Source organism: Ovis canadensis, chromosome 24 (assembly GCF_042477335.2).
Source record: "Ovis canadensis isolate MfBH-ARS-UI-01 breed Bighorn chromosome 24, ARS-UI_OviCan_v2, whole genome shotgun sequence".
Lineage (NCBI taxonomy): Eukaryota > Metazoa > Chordata > Mammalia > Artiodactyla > Bovidae > Ovis > Ovis canadensis.
The window spans coordinates 29,082,116-29,099,686 of record NC_091268.1 but is presented as its reverse complement, the minus strand read 5'-3'; the positions used below and the strand labels follow the sequence as shown (position 1 = coordinate 29,099,686).

At 43.8% G+C, this 17,571-nt stretch overlaps 1 protein-coding gene and 1 long non-coding RNA gene across 2 annotated transcripts in view; one reads left to right on the top strand and one right to left on the bottom strand.

The window, feature by feature from the left end:
* Nucleotides 1-14,492, bottom strand: part of BMERB1 (bMERB domain containing 1) — a 148,490-nt gene extending 133,998 nt beyond the window's left edge. The window contains exon 1 of the mRNA XM_069570186.1: nucleotides 13,695-14,492. Coding sequence (XP_069426287.1) covers nucleotides 13,695-14,001 — 307 coding nt within the window. The 5' untranslated portion in view covers nucleotides 14,002-14,492. The remainder of the gene's footprint in view (nucleotides 1-13,694) is intronic.
* On the top strand, nucleotides 14,023-17,435 carry LOC138429074 (uncharacterized). Its single transcript, XR_011252663.1, has 2 exons — nucleotides 14,023-14,148; nucleotides 16,391-17,435. It is a non-coding gene; the product is annotated as an uncharacterized lncRNA (long non-coding RNA).
* The last annotated feature ends 136 nt before the right edge of the window (nucleotides 17,436-17,571 follow it).

Below are 17,571 nucleotides of genomic sequence, written 5' to 3'. Positions count from 1 at the left end.
TCCTTGGAAATAGAAACTGTTCCTGAAGACTTTTTTCAACTTTATTGAGCTATACTTGACAAAAATATGTTTTTTATTTTCAATTTGGTCACAACACTCAGCATGCGGGATCTTAGTTCCCCGACCAGGGATCAAACCTGTGCTCCCCGCATTGGAAGTACAGAGTTTTAGCCACCGGACCACCAGGGAAGTCATCAAATTTAAGATACTCAAAGTATATATTGTAGTGATTCAAAACAGGTAAACACTGTGAAAAGAGTCTCACTATCTAGTAAGTTAACACATCTATCACCTCAAGTATTTATTTGTTAATTTTTTGGTGAGGACATTTAAGTCCTAATCTCTCAGCAAATTTCAATTACATAATTCAGAATAATCAACTCCAGTCATCATGTTTCATATCGATCCTCAGACTTCATTCATTTCATACTTGAAAGCTAGTATCCTTTTACCAACCTCTTTCCATTTCCCTCCTCCCTCAGCCCCTGACAACCACTTTACTACTTTCCGTTTCTACGAGTTTGATTGTTTTTTAAAGATTCCACATATAAGTGCTATCGTACAGTATTTGTCTTTCTCTAATTTATCAATTAGCAAAATGCCCTCAAGTTCCATCCATGCTGTCACAAATGTCAGGATACCCTTCTTTCTCATGGCTGAATAATTTTTGTTGTTGTTGTTCAGTTACTGAGTCATGTCCGACTCTTTGCAACCCCACAGACTGTAGCATGCTGGGCTTCCCTGTCCTTCACTATCTGCCGGAGTTTGCTCAAATTCATGTCCACTGAGTCAGTGAGGCCATCCAACTATCTCATTCTCTGTTGCCCCTTCTCCTCCTGACTTCAATCTTTCCCAGCATCAGGGCCTTTTCCAATGAGTCAGCTCTTCGAATTAGGTGGCCAAAGTATTGGAGCTTCAACATCAGCATCAGTCCTTTCAGTGAATATTCAGGATTGATTTCCTTTAGGATTGGCTGGTTTGATACTCCTTGCTGTCCAAGGGACTCTCAAGAGTCTTCTCCAACACCACAATTGGAAAGCATTAATTCTTTGGTGCTCAGCTTTCAAAATGGTTCAACTCTCGAATCCATACATGACTACTGGAAAAACCATAGCTTTGACTAGATGGACCTTTGTCAGCAAAGTGATGTTTTCTGCTTTTTAATATGCTATCTAGGTTTGTCAGGAGCAAACATCTTTCCTTCCCAGGAGCAAGTGGCTTTTAATTTCATGACTGCAGTCACCATCTGCATTGATTTTGGAGCCCAAGAAAATAAAATCTCTCACTGCTTCCACTTATCCCCTTCTATTTGCCATGAAGTGATGGGACTGGATGTCATAATCTTAAGTTTTCTTAATGTTGAGTTTCAAGCCAGCTTTTTCACTCTCATCTTTCAGCCTCATCAAGAGGCTCTTTAGTTCCTCTTTACTTTCTGCCATTAGAGTGGTGTCATCTGCATATCTGAGGCTGTTGATATTTCTCCCGGCAATCTTGATTTCAGCTTGTGATTTATCCAGCCTGGCATTTCACATGATGTACTCTGTGTATACATTAAATAATCAGGGTGACAATGTACAGCCTTGTCATACTCCTTTCCCAATTTGGAACCAGTCTGTTGTTCCATGTCCAGTTCTAACTGTAGCTTCTTGACCTGCACACAGGTTTCTCAGGAGACAGGTAAGGTGGTCTGGTATTCCCATCTCTTGAAGAATTTTCCATCTTTATCCATTCATCTATTGATAGACACTTAGGTTGTCTGCATGTCTTGGCTACTGTGAATAATGCTGTTATAAGCATGGAGGTGCAGAGGACTCTTTGATATATGGTTTTCATCTCCTTCAGGTATATCCAGAAGTGAGATGGCTGGGTCATATGGTAGTTCTATTTTACCAGAAGACCTTAAGTTATCTGAAGGCGTAGACAAAGATGCCTTACTCAAAGTGCTACTATACTTTCAAGGGCTTAGCACAATTATCTGGCATATGAGGTCACCATTAAATACACAGTCAAAGAATGAGGAAATGAATAGATGAAAGAAAAATACGTGAACGGATGACTTACCTGTTTGGGAATTTAAAAAATATGTATTTACTTATGTGCTGCCTTGGGTCTTAGTTGTGGCTCATGGGCTTAATTGCCCTGTGATATGTAGGATCTTAGTTCCCTGACCAGGGATCAAACCTGCATCCCTTGCACTGGAAAGTGAATTCTTAAACATGGGACCATCAGGGAAGTCCCCTGTTTGGAAATTTTTAAATGAACTGAGAGATTGGTATCATGTGTTCAGTTATTTTCTACTTTGGATTTTATGAAATCCAGACATACTTGTCACCATCTTGTGATGCAGCTGTTGTTTGTGTGTCATCCAAACAAATATGCCCCTGGACACCCTGGTCCGGTGCAAACAACCTGGACTGTGTGTTCTCGCTCAGCCTGTACAGGCTGCTTTCCTTCCCTGGGGTGAGTCCTTAACTTGTTTCCCACTTTCAAAGGGTCACGACACCTCCTGCTCTTTGTCCTTTTTGTAAAGAGTAAGTTAGAAAACACAGGAGAAGTATAAATTGGAAAGTGCTGTAAAGGTAAGAGGCCATTACTGCTACTTTTCCCAAAACCCATAGTCCACGCACCTTTTTAAACCCTATTGAGAGCGAGAGTACCCAGCACTGATGCTTATGTAAATTCCCAAGACCTCAGGCTAACAGCAGTTATTTCCCACCTGTCACTGTCTATGCTTAGAAGAGCCTTTTTATTTCCTCTCTGCAATCAATCACCAATATTTTTTCCCTTCCAGACGTCTGGTTAGCCCCTTCCTCCCAACCCATTTCCCAGTCCCTGTGATGTCATGACCGTGCGTGTGAGTCCCTGTGAGGTCATGACGTGCGTGTGTGCATGCGTGCGTGCTCAGTGGCTTAGTTGTGTCCAGTTCTTTGCAATCCCACGGACTGCAGCCCGCCAGGTTCCTCTGTCCACAGGGTTTCCCAGGCAAGAATACTGGAGCGGGTTGCCGTTTCATCAGATGATTCCAAAACACACCCGGTTGGTCTCCTGCCGCCCCAGAGTTCCTGCTCTTTCATCCAGTCTACAACTGCCAGGTAAGTCTTCCTAAGATGCCACTTTCTTTACCTCTGCCCCTTGTCCTGCAGTGGCTCCATACAGCCTGGCAGTTTTAATCAGCTCAAACCTGCTGCTGCTGTCAAATCGCTTCAGTCGTGTCCGACTCTGTTAGACCCCATGGATGGCAGCATGCCAGGCTCCCCGTCCTTCACTATCTCCTAGACTTTGCTCAAACTCAGTCCATTGAGTTGATGATGCCATCCAACCATCTCATCCTGTCATCCCCTTCTCCTCCTGCCTTCAATCTTTCCCAGCATCAGGGTCTTTTCCAATGAGTCGGCTCTTCGAATCCAATGGCCAAAGTATCACAGCTTCAGTTTCAGCATCAGTTCTTCTAATGACTATCAGAGTTGATTTCCCTACTCAGGCCTCTGAAATTTACGGCACGCCGGCTCTTTCCTCATCATTGTGGTAGGTAGAATCTTTCAGTGCAGCATGTGGGATCTAGTTCCTTGACCAGGGATGGAACTGGGCTCCCTACATTGGGGGTTCAGAGTCTTAGCCACTGGACCACCAGAAAAGTCCTCCACCTGTCTTGTCTCTCTCAAGCATGACGGATCCATCTGCAATTCCTGGGTCAAATGCGCTGTTTCATGTCTGTCTACACATGCGCTATTCACTCTGGGGAATGCTGTCCCCTTCAGTCAGTGATTAAATACTCTTCACCTTTTCAGCCTACTTCGAATGTCCTTTTCTTTTCCAGACCCCAGAACCATCTCTTGGTTTGACCACTTGGGCCTATCATATATTTGTTACTCTACTATATAACCTATGCTGCTGCTGCTAAGTCGCTTCATTCGTGTCCATTCGTGACCCCAGAGACGGCAGCCCACCACGCTCCCCCGTCCCTGGGATTCTCCAGGCAAGAACACTGGAGTGGGTTGCCATTTCCTTCTCCAATGCATGAAAGTGAAAAGTGAAGTGAAGTCGCTCAGTCATGTCCAACCCTCAGCGACCCCATGGACTGCAGCCCACCAGGTTCCTCCGTCCATGGGATTTTCCAGGCAAGAGTACTGGAGTGGGGTGCCATTGCCTTAACCTATACCTGTATTTAAAGAGTTCTTTTTTTCCCCATTTTTTAAAATTGGTTTTTTGGCCATGCCACACACCTTGGGGGATCTTAGTTTCCTGACCAGGGATGGAACCCAGCACCTGACAGTGAGAACGCTGAGTTCTAACCACTGGACCACCAGGGAATTCCCATCTTAATCATTTCTAAGTGTTCAGTGGTATTAAGTACATTCCCATTTTATGGATGAAGAGACTGAGGTCCAGGGATGTTAGGCAACTTGTCCAAGATTACAGTGTTGGAATACAGCCAACCTAAGAACTCCTTAATGGTGAGGTCTGGGTGGTCTTTGTTAGCTGACACATACAGTGAAGGAATGAAGGGACTGTATGGTAAGCATCTTTGGGGGAGCTTGGTGAGTGACATTCTGAAGGACTACACTAAAAGTCAGCCTCCACCTGCGCTGATCTCCAACTCTCAGGCCCACTCAGGCAGCAGGTGATTCATTCAAGTGAACCAGACAGATCCTAAGATTTCTTTCCATGGGGAAAGAAACAGGGAAAAAAAAAATGCTGGCATCAATACATGGACTCTGGCCTTTGGGATCTCCACCTCCCTGCCTGGGGCTGGCAGTTCACCCAAAATGCCCTTCTCTCTCTTCACCCACTGAAACCCTGCTCAGCCTTCAGGCCCAGTGCAGACACTCCTCCTTGCTGTCATACTGGAGCCCCAGGAAGAGCCAAGCTCTTCTTCTGTTCCCTTTCTACTTGTACCTTCATTTAGCATCTGTTTCATACTGTTTATCCACATAAATAACATTGTAGCTGAAGCTCCAATACTTTGGCCACCTGACTCGAAAAACTGACTTCTGAAAAAGACCCTGACACTGGGAAAGATTGAAGGCAGGAGGAGAAGGGGACGACAGAGGATGAGATGGTTGGATGGCATCACTGACTCGATGGACATGAGTGTGAGCAAGCTCCAGGAGTTGGTGACGGACAGGGAGGCCTGCGTGCTGCAGTCCATGGGGTCGCAAAGAGTTGTAGTAACTGACCTGATACACATAAATCGTGGCGGTCTTTACATCTGTGACACCCCCAAATCTGTAAGCTTCTTATGGGAGCTGTATTTCTTCTCTGATCTCTGCAATTTTGAGCATGGGGCCACGAATAACAGACACTGGCTAGGAATGTTTAGAGTCAGACAGAGCTAGAATCAGGCTCCAGCTCTGCCACTTACTGGCTTTGTAACCTTTAGTTTCCTTAATTTCCTTAAGCCTCAGTTTCCTCACATATAAAAGGGAAGTTACAATCAACTGACCTAACAGAATCTAATAAGCTCGAGTTCATAGCTAAGGCTCATTAACTACTATTATTATTAATAAGTATTTAATAATTAATCGAGACCAAGAATAGACATAATGGATCTTTCCTCCAATGGACACATAAGAAGGAAATGTAAAAATGAAACTTAAGAGAATAAACAGAGCAATGTAAATAAGTGACTTTGTTCAGAGTACATATTAGCTAGTATCATATTCATAATCTTCATATCCTGCTATTCATGTTTCCTGCAATAAGTTACGGAGAAGGCAATGGCACCCCACTCCAGTATTCTTGCCTGGAAAATCCCATGGACGGAGGAGCCTTGAAGGCTGCAGTCCATGGGGTCGGGAAGAGTTGGACACTTTTCACTTTCATGCATTGGAGAAGGAAATGGCAACCCACTCCAGTGTTCTTGCCTGGAGAATCCAGGGGGTGGGCTGCCGTCTATGGGGTCGCGCAGAGTCGGACACGAATGAAGCGACTTAGCAGCAGCAGCAGCAATAAGTTACACAGTCAGTTGCCTCTCCAGGCAGAAAGCAGAGGCTGGCACACCTCTGAGAACTTAAGCCAGTGCATGCGTGCCAAGTCGCTTCAGTCGTGCCTGACTCTTTGCAACCCCACGGACTACTCTGTCCGTGGAATTTTCCAGGCAAGAATGCTGGAGTGGGTTGCCATTTCTTCCCCCAGGGGATCTTTCTGACCCAGGGATCAAGCCCTCGTCTCTTATGTCTCCTGCACTGGTGGACGGGTTCTTGACCACTAGCTCCACGGGGGAAGAACCTGGTGCTCAGTCTCCCAAAAGGCAGTCCATGCTCCCTGTACCCTGGTCACACCTTCCACACTAAGGAAATGCCCACAACTTATCCAAAATGGGATTGATCAAGAAGGAACCTGGGACTACCACAAAGGATAATTACATCAATCACCACTTGCCCCCTGTGGTCTTATACTCCAGCCAGTAGCCTACGTGACCTTTTACAAACAAAAACCAGGGACTTTGCTGGTGGTCCAGGGGTTAAGACTTTGCTTTCCAGGGCGTGGGTGCAGGTTTGATCCCTGGTGGCAGGGCTAAAATTCCCCACGCTTTGCAGCCAAGAAATTAAAACATAAAACAGAAGCAATATTGTAACAACTTCAATAAAGACTTCTAGAAAAACGGTCCACATTAAAAAAAAAAAAACTTATGGAAAAAATGAGCTAGTTCATGTTAACCTCAAGCTTGATAATCAGCAGCAGCTTCTCCTGCAATGGCCATAAAACATGTAATTTTTTTTTTTAACCACAACCTAAAAGCTTCTACCCAATCTGGCTCCTCTCTGATTTATCTCCACTCTCTTCCCTGACTCTCTGGGTTCTAGCCACCCTGGCCTTCTCACTCTTCTGCTAATATATCAAGGGCCTTTACATTTGCTTCCTGGATCCCTGACATTTACATGGCAAAATGTCACCTCCTTAGAAAAGCATTTCCTGACCACTGGATGGGAAATTTCCCTCCTCTACTAATCCTCTTTTTTTCAATATTTATTTGTTTGGTTGCAGGCGGGATCTTCCCTGTGGTGTGCAGGCTCTCTGTTTGTGCTTGCAGGTTCAATAGTTGTGAGCGGGGGCTTAGTTGCCCCATGGCATGTGGGATCCTAGTTCCCCGACCAGGAATCGAACCAATATCCCCTGCATTGCAAGGCAGATTCTTAACCACTAGGCCACCAGGGAAGCCCCTCCTCTATTAATTCTCATGTAACATAACATCACCTGGATCTGACATCTTCACCGCCAGCCCATTTCCAGGTTCTCCCTAGAACAGAAGCTCCATGCAGGCAGGAACCTTGCCTGTCTTTCTCCATACCATACTCACAGCCCCCAGAACACTACCTGGGACTTATAAAGCAGTTAACACTTATCTATTGAATAAATAAATGAGGATGGGAGAGCAGGTTATGGTTATTTTTCACCTTTTATTTTTATATTTCAGATGAATTTGAATTTTTATAAAGTGCATGTACTACTTCTGTAACAAGAAAAACAGAAATAAGGCTAAAGGAAAATAAAGTTGAAAGACTGCAATTAGCATATTTAATCAAACAGATGAAACACGGACTCTTCCCCAAGAATATATTACATAGATTGCCAGCAATTCATAGCATTCGGTCTCCTCGCTGTTTATTAAACCTAAAACATTGGCCGATTTAATGATCTGTTTGCCAGTCAGCACACACCCTTGGATTTTTAAATAACTGTCATCTCTCCTGGGTTTATAGAAAGATTACCATTTGAGCTTTCCACTTCAGTCCAATCTCCTCCTCACAGCACATTTATTTCCACCTCTATGCCTCTGCCAATTCTGTTATCTCTCCTGGTATCTCCTACCCGCGGTGCCACCCTCCCCCCCAATTCCCCTGTTCAAAATCTTGATCGTCCTTTAAGGCACACACTCAGATCTTTCAAGAATTGGCCACAACTGTGCTTTTAAAAAGCACTATGCTTTGTCAAAAGACATCTTGTCTTTGTGTCTCCCTCAATTAATTACAGTTGGTTGAAAGCAATATTTTTCTGTATCTAACCACACTGACATGTCATTACACATTTTCCAACTGAGTAAAAAAAAAAAAAAAAAAAACTACTCACTTCTAGTGGAAAAATGCTGTCAAAGGTGGATAGGAGCAATTTAGAGTCTTTCTCAAAGGAGAAAATACTAGGTGATTTCCAAGGGTGTGAAAGCCATTTCCTACATCTTCCAGTGAGGAAGACAGCGGTATCTACACAACCATCACCTAGAATTTACAAAGAAAAGGACGCAAAGCAAAACGGACCAGGAGGCCGGAATCATCTCCACCAGTGCTGCTGGGTGCCAATCACTGATATCCCATTATGACAGACTGGCTGCTAACTGTGTGGCCAAGCACTGTGTTAACTGCATTACACACAGTATCTCATTTAATCCTCCCAACAGCCTAAAGTGGCCCCTATTAGCCTGTTAGATGAAGTCATTCAAGAGTATGTGACTATCAGGTGACTCTAGCTAGACAGAGTAACTGGAGGCTCCTCACCCACCTCCTGTCCTTAAAAAAAAAAAAAAAAAAAAAACCTCATATATGTAGATGATACCATCCTTATGGCAGAAAGAGAAGAGGAACTAGAGTCTCTTGATGAAGGTGAAAGAGGAGAGTGAAAAAGCTGGCTTAACACTCAACATTCAAAAAGCATCTGGTCCCATCACTTCGTGGCAAATGGGAAAAAATGAAAACAGTGACAGACTTCATTTTCTTGGGCTCCAAAACCACTGCAGACTCTGACTGCACCCACAAAATTAAAAGAAACTTGCTCTTTGGAAGAAAAGCTATGACCAACATAGACATGTAGACAGCATATTAAAAAGCAGAGACATCACTTTGCTGACAAAAGTCCGTCTAGTCAAAGCTGTGGTTTTTCCAGTAGTAATGCATGGATGTGAGAGTCAGACCATTAAGAAGGCTAAGCACCAAAGAATGGATACTTTCCAACTGTGGTGCTGCAGAAGACTCTTGACAGTCCCTTGGATAGCAAGATCAAACCAGTCAATCCTAAAGGAAATCAATCCTGAATATTCATTGGAGGGACTGATGCTGAAGTTGAAGCTCCAAAACTTTGGCCACCTGATGCGAAGAGCTGACTTACTGGAAAAGACCCTGATGCTGGGAAAGATTGAGGGCATGAGAAGGGGCAACAGAGGATGAGAAGGTTGGATGGCATCCCTGACTCAATGGACATGAGTTTAAGCAAACTCAAAGAGATAGTGAAGGACAGGGAAGCCTGAGGTATTGCAGTCCTTGGGGTCGAAAAGAGTTGGACATGACTTAGCAACTGAACAAGTGTATATATATGACTTTGGTGATGGCTCAGTAGCAAAGAATCCACCTGCCAATGCAGGAGACATACATTCGCTCCCTGGGTTGGGAAGATCCCCTGGAGAAGGAAATGGCAATCCACTATAGTATCCCTGCCTGGAAAATTCCACAGACACAGGAGCCTGGTGGACTGCAGTCTACAGGGTTGCAAAGAGTCAGACATGACTGAAGCATCTGAGCATGAGTGTATATGTCAATTCCAATCTCCCAATTCATCCCATCCCCCTTCTCCCTCATGTCTACATGTCTCCCCCGTGTCAACCTGCCCTGCAAATAGGTTCATCTGTACCCTTTTACTAGATTTCATATATATGTGAATATATTTTTCTCTTTCTAGCTGGTTTTGCTCTGTACGACAGACTCTAGGTCCGTCCACATCACTACAAATGACACAATTTCATTCCTTTTTTATGGCTGAGTAATATTCCATTGTAGATATGTACTATATCTTATCTTATGCAGCACTATTTACAATAGCCAGGACATGGAAGCAACCTAAATGTCTATCAACAGATGAATGTATAAAGATGCAGTACATATGTACAATGGAATATTACTCAGTCCTCTTCTAGCCTAAAAATGTACACTCTGCCCACTCTTCTCATTCGAGGAGCCCGTTCAAGGATGTGGCTTTGAGACAGTAGGGTGTTGTTGGCACCATCTGGACACATGACTGAACCCCATTAAGGCTTCTATATAAACTCTTGAGAATCTGGAAGGTGGGTACAATGATCTACTATTTTGCAGCACCCAAGACAAATCTCATGTATAAGTTCCCTTGTTATTAAACCTGCCCCCTACCACTCTGGAATGGCTGCCTCTTTCTTTGGCCTCCACTTGCCCTCTTGTGTAAAGGGCCAGTTTCAGATTTTACCCAGGAAGTTCCCAAGGGTTCAAACCAACACATTTCCATTTTATAGTTGAGACAGATGACTCACAGAATGGTTCACCAATTGTCCCTGGGTGACAAAGGGACAAAGTGTCAGAGCTGGTTTGGATCCATGTCACTTGACTCTTGCTTACTGTACTATACATATCTTCTACCGAAAAACTATAGCTAACAGTAACAACGGGCTTCCTCTATGGCTCAGCGGTAAAGAACCCACCAGCCAATGCAGGGGACGTGGGGTTGGATCCCTGAGTCAGGAAGATCTCCTGGAGGAGGGCATGGCAACCTACTTCAATATTCTTGCCTGGGAAATCACATGGACAGAGGGGCCTGGAGGGCTACAGTCCATGGGGTCGCAAAGAGTTGGACATGACTTAGCGACTAAGCAACAACAACAACGAACAGTAAAGACAGCAATTAATACAGCCCTAACTGAAAAGGACCAGTCTTGCAATTTTTTCCACCCTTTTTCAAGTTTTTTTAAGTAACACCTACACCAATGCAGGAGACGTAAGAGACACAGGTTTGATCCCTGGGTCAGGAAGATCCCCTGGAGTAGCGCATGCATGGCAATCCACTCCAGTATTCTTGCCTAGAGAATCCCATGGACAGAGGATGCTAGAGGGCTAGAGTCCACAGGGTCGCAAAGAGTTGGGCAGGACTGAAGCAACTTAGCACGCACGAACTCCATTTTTAACATAAAGTGTTTAAATATGTGTAATATATGTCTTTTTAACGGGCCTCTCTTTTCTCTCCAGCATTTTGTGCATAAAAACGTTGACTTGGCAATTGTTATGCCACAGAATCAATTTTACTAATTTTCACACTTCATTAATAAATTAATGGAGGCCTCAGATGTTATGGGATGGATGCATAGATTCCCTAGGAGTTTAGATAGCATTAAAAAAAAATTAAAAAGCCATTTTAATAATTAAAAAAAAGTCAGGCCACAGATGAGAGTCTAGAGATCAAAACCTGAAAACAATCCCAAATTTAAGATTCAAAAGTGAAAATCTGGATCAGTGCTTTAAGAAGCTTTTGGATTTGACTAAGTAAGAATGGAAAAAAATGATTTGGGGATCAACACCAAAAGCAGATCAGAAATTGCGGTCCTACATTTGAATGAGAAAAGAGTCAGAATCTTCAATGGTTTGGAAGAGAGAGGATGAGAAAGCCTTTTGGCCAAGCCTTTAACAGTTTGCAGTCTAAGACTGAGAAGTACAAAAATTTCAGGACTGAAAATGCTACCAACTGAGTTTCCATTCTAATTTTCTGGTATGCTTGAAACTTTTCCTAATAAAATGGTGAGAAAGTAAAAAACCGTAAGAGAATTATCAGGGACCTGGCCAACATTGCAATTTTAGTCCACAGTGTTGCTTTATATAATTCTTTGCAAAGGATAGAAGCAGGTTCTTTCCACAGATGTAGGAATAAAATAATGGAAGCAGCTAATATATTTCACACTTACCTTGAACTCTTATGTACATCATCTTACTGAATGTTCACAATTAAGCTACAAGATAGGTTCTATTTAGCATCTCCATTTCAGAGAAGGGAGGCAGAGAGAGGCTTAAAAGATGTGACTAGTCACAAATTCAGTCATATAGCCAGCAAAGGGGCAGAGCCAGGATGCAAACCCAGGGCTTCTTTTCTGCACAGATCCAGCTTTCTTTCAAGGCAACCATAACCAACAGGCTGCCACATACTTTTAAAAGCACCAAATGTGGGACTTCCCTGGTGGTCCAGTGGTTAAGACTCTGAGCTCCCTGGGACTTCCCTGGTGGTCCAGTGGTTAAGACTCTGAGCTCCCAATGCAGGGGGCATAGGTTTGATACCTGGTCTGGGAACTAACAGTCTGCATGCCACTGGGCTAGGCTAGGGTGGGAGTGGAGGGCAAAAAAAAAAAAAAATCACTGAATGTGTTCTGAGACTCTCTCAACAGATTTACAAAGCTTCCAGGAAACCTGATAGCAAAATACCTTCATGTAAAAAGCAGAGAGGAGCTCAGGGGCCCAACAAACCTGAGTTCAAATCCTGACTCTGCCACTTAAATCCCATTACCTAAGCAAGCCCCAGTTTTTCCCTCTGTGCAACGGGAGTCATAAGTCATAATATTCCTCTTAAGGAGGCTGTTATAGGGATTGAATGAGAGGATGGATTTAAAGTTCTTAGCACAGGCAAGACCTAATACATGGCAATCCATCAACAAAAGGCAGCCATTGTGGGTAATATGTGGAGCTTGCAGGGAGACCAGAGACCCTCCGCTCTGCTGTTATGCTAAGGTACCAAAGCCACAGGGTTTTGAAAGGATGAAACCAGAGGAAGAACCCAGATTTTTAAAAGAAGAAAGAAAAGGAGAGAGGCTGGACACTCTCCCAGTTTCAGGTGGAGAACTATGACATTGGTTTTGATTTCTATTTGAACCCGTGAAAACCAGAGTACAGTTGAGCCATTCTAAAAAGATCTTCTAAATCTGTAATTACAGCTACGGAGAAAGCACACACACAAACACACAGACACAGAGTCTTCTACCAGGTGAAGACAGGAAAAGAGCATATTCATAATATTTTGATCCAACACTCTCAGCGCCACGGCAGCAAGCCGAGGGTCCTTGAGAAGGGCGAGAGGGCCTTTCCCAGCCCGAAGGATGAAGTACAAGGGCAGGGACACCATGAAGCGCCCCGGATTTGCAGGGAGGGCTAGTGACCCTAGGGCCGCTGCAGCTGCCTCTATATTTTAAGGGCAAGAGTTTCAACTACAGCACCCCATTCATTAAACACAAAAATCCTTAGTTTATTTGTTAATGCTGTTGACCCCAAAATACCGTAGAGAAAAGCAGCAAATATTTACAATCGGTCCGTTTCCGAACTGCCTTCTAGGATTGTACCCAAAGCAGAAAGATTCTGAGTCCAGAGATAAAGGGGAAGGGCGTGCTCAGGGTTAACCCTCCCCTAACCCTTTCCCTCCCACTCGCGACCCTGGAGAAAGCGGGGGAAAGAAACGCCGGGAATTTCAGGTGTGCCCTGAACCTCGCGCCGACGGAGAAGCAAAAGCAGAAACCCAGCGGACACTCCCCCCTCTCCGGGTCCGTGGGCGCTTTCCAGGATGGTCCAAGGCTCCAGCCCGCCCTAGCGCATCCCGGGCGGAGAAAAGACCTTCCTCGCTCGGCTGGTGGGAAAGATCCTACTTTCCAAAAGCAGCTGCGAGCTTGGATCCGGTGACTCTCGCGTCCACTCCACGCTCCCGGCTCAGCTGCCTGGAGGTTTCCGAGCCTCCCAGAGAAACCCAGTCCGGAGGGTCCCCCTTTTGTTCGCGGGAGAGCGCGTCGCAGCGCTGCGCATTCCCCCTCCAGCGACTAAAGCCCCGCTGCGGGGGCGCTCCCCTCGGTCCGCTCCCTACCAACCCCGCGCTCCCGCGACCACCCGCTCCGGCGCACCGATCCCCAACTGTCCCACCCACCCCGCCCGAGTACTCACTTCTCCCCAGTCCCTCCGTTTTCCACGCCGTCTCCTCCACCGCCCCATAGCGCCTCAGAGGCTTCTCCGCTTCCAGATGGACGGACAAAGATTGCTTCAACTCCATCGCTGATCCCCGCGGGCAGGTCGACCGGTCTCCCTCTACTCCATCCCTGCCGCGGGCTGCAGGGAGGGAGGCGGCTCCAGCCAGCAGCGTTTTAAGGGGCCGGGCGCTCGTGACGCGGTTCCATCTCTTCCGCCGCCAGAGCCGGGGAGCGCCGACTGGTACTCGGGGAGGGGAGGGGGCGTGGAAAGGATGAGGGCGCATGCGCAGTGGAGGCTTGGGAGGGGAGCTTGGGGGCTGGGTAGACCGAAAAGGGGGCAGATAATAACTCGAAGAACAACAAAAACAACAACTAAAATAGAACCAACCTAAAGGAAGTAAAAACAAGGCAGCAGCCCCCTACTGGAGCAGGTGGCGATGATTTGCATGGGGCTGGCGCTGCGAGTGGCTTGTGATATGTCAGCGTGCTGCTAGGCTTTGAGTGGGATTTGTGAGAGCATTTCTATCTGTGGGCGATGGATCCATCTTTGTGGCGAGTGCGCGGAAGCGTGAGTGTGGACCTGGATCTGTGTATTCTGTGCCTGTGAGAACCTCTGTAGTTTGCATTTATGTGTATTTTGAATTTGAGTGTAAAATGGGACAGTCTTCCCTCCCAGTGCCTGTGTCCACCCTGTAGGTGTTTGCATGAACTTGAGAGGCATAAAAATATTTTGGACATCGGTATAACAAAACTATTTAGAACATGAGTCTTTACTGCCCAGAAACCCAGGGGTTGATATTAGCATGGCAGCATTAAAAGTACAAAGTAAAATCCACAGCTAGATGGATTTTTTAAATTGTAATATTTATTGAATGATGGCTAGGTGCTAAACACTCCCCAATAACTCTGTGAAACAGATACTGTTTTGTTAGCTTCGTTTTATAGAGGATGAAACTGAGATGCAGAAAGATTAATTTATTTGCCCAAATTCCCACACTTACCAAGTGGTCTGGTCAGCACTCGAATCTAGACTTAGCCCCTTCATTGCCTTGACCTTCTTAACTGCACAGGTATGTAGCTTTGTATGGGAAGGGGGAGGACCTATAGGACACAGGTTGATTATCTGTTGTTTGTTCTTATTTTTAGGATATAATTGGGGGTGATTTTGGGGATCCACATGGCTCATGGAGGAATGAAAAGGCCCAGCCTTTTAAGAAAATGATTTATCAACTGGTAACAAGAGTCATTAAAAATTTATAATCAATGAAAAAACTTCTAAATATCTCATGAGAGAAAAAGGAAATAACAATAAAAATCATAAAATATTTAGACCTGGGTAAGCATGAGAGTATCACATATCAAAACTTGCAAGTTTTGATGTAAGTAAATGTATAGCCTTAAATGCATGCATTTAAAAATGGAAAACTAAAAATAAATGGGTTAGGATGAATAGGTAAGCAAAACATGGCCTTTCCATACAGTGGAATACTAGTCAGCCTTTAAAAAGGAAAAGAATTCTGTAATAGGCTACAACATGGATGAAACTTGAGGATATAATGCTAAGTGAAATAAGCCAGTCAAAGAAAGAAAAGCACTGTATAATTCCATTTATGTGAGGTGCCTAGGGTAGTCTAAATCACTGGAACAGAAAGTAGAATAGAAGTTGCCAGAGGCTGGGAGGAGGAAAGAATAGGGAGTTTTATTTATTGGGTATAGATTTGCAGTATTACAGATGAAAAGAGTTCTGAATTAAATTAAATAAAAAAGAATGGGGGTGATGCACAACAATGTGAAAATAGTTAATACCACTGAGTTTATATGTTTAAAACTGGTTCAACTGGTTTCAAAAAATGGTTAAATGTTAGATGTCCATCGACAGATGAATGGATAAAGAAGTTGTACATATACACAATGGAATATTACTCAGCCATAAAAAGGAATGCATTTGAGTCAGTTCTAATAATGTGGATGAACCTAAAACCTAATACAGAGTGAAGTGAGTCAGAAAGAGAAAGATAAATATCATATTCTAAAGCATATATATGGAATCCAGAAAAATGGTACTGAAGAATTTATTTACAGGGCAGCAATGGAGAAACAGATGCAGGGAATAGACATGGATATGGGGAGAGGGGACAAGAGGGTGAGATGTATGGAAAGAGTAACATGGAAACTTGCATTGCCGTATGTAAAAGAGATCGCCAACAGGAATTTGCTGTATGGCTCAGAAAACTCAAATAGGGGCTCTGTATCAACCTAGAGGGGTGGGATGGGGAGGGAGGTGGGAGAGAGGTTCAAAAGGGAGGGGAATGTATACTTGTGGCTGATTCGTGATGAGGTTTGCCAGAAAACAAAATTCTGTAAGGCAATTATCCTTCAATAAAAAAATAAATAAATTTTTTAAATGTTTAAATATTAAACTGAAAAGACTGTAAGAAAAAAGAACAGATAAAACCTAAGTGGAGTAGAAAAAATAATGATAAAAACATAAATTAATGAAATATTACTTTGGTGTGAAAGTAATTGTAGTTTTGCTTTGTTGAATTTCACTGTTTGATATTGGAAAACATTCTTAAATAAATGTGGTTATATTATACATTCTTTTAACGTGCATTTCTAGCTTTATTTTTTTTGCTAATGACTTATTACCTGTCGATTTTTTGTTTATTTTAGACTAGGGAAATGATGTTAGACACAAAGCAAACTGGAGCAGTTTTCTTATTCAAGATCAAAATTGGTCATAGGTAAAGCAGTGGAGACAAGTCGCAACATCAGTAACACATTTGGCCCAGGAATGGCTAACGTACAGTGCTATGGTGGTTCAAGTTTTGCAAAAGAGACAAGAGCCTTGAAGAAGTTGAAGCCTTGAAGAAGCCCTTGGAAGCTGCAGTGACCAATTGAGAGGATCATCAAAGCTCATCCTCTTACAACTACAAGAAAAATTGCTGAAGAACTCAACGTCGACCATTCTATGGTCTTTTGGCATTTGGAGCAAATTGGAAAGGTGAAAAAACTCGAGTGGGTGCCTCATGAGCTGACCTCAAATTTAAAAAAAAATCATTTTGAAGTGTTGTCTTATCTTATTCTACATAACAACAATAAACCATTTCTTGATCAGATTGGATGTGCAGCAAAAAGCGGATTTTATACAACAACCAGCAATGACCAGCTCAGTGGTTGGACCAAGAAGAAGTGCCAAAGCGCTTCTCAAACCCAAACACTGCAAAAAAAGGTCATGGTCACTGTTTGGTGGTCTGCTGCCCATCTGATCCACTACAGCTTTCTTAATCCCAGTGAAACGATTACATGTGAGGAGTATGCTCAGCAAATCGATGAGATGCACCCAAAACTGCAACATCTGCAGCTGGCATCGATCAACAGAAAGGGCCCAGATCTTCTCCATGACGATGCCCGACCACACATCGCCCTACCAACACTTCAAAAATTGAACGAATTGGACTATAAAGTGTTGCCTCATCCGTCGTATTCACCTGAGCTCTTGCAAACCAACTGCAACTTCTTCAACCATCTCAACAACTTTTAGCAAGGAAAATGCTTCCACAACCAACCAGAGGAAGAAAATGTCTTCCAAGAGTTCTTTAGATCCCAAAGCACAGATTTCTATGCTACAGGAATAGACAAATTTATTCCTCATTGGCAAATATGTGTCGATTGTAATGGTATCCATTTTGATTAATAAAGATGTGTTTGAGCCTAATTATAATGATTTAAAATTCACCATCCAAAACCACAATTACTTTTATACCAACCTCGTAGAAAATCAAGGAGTAGTAGAGAGGATGTATAACTGGAAAGCTGATTCCTCTGCTATTAAAGAAGGTAAACCATCTGAG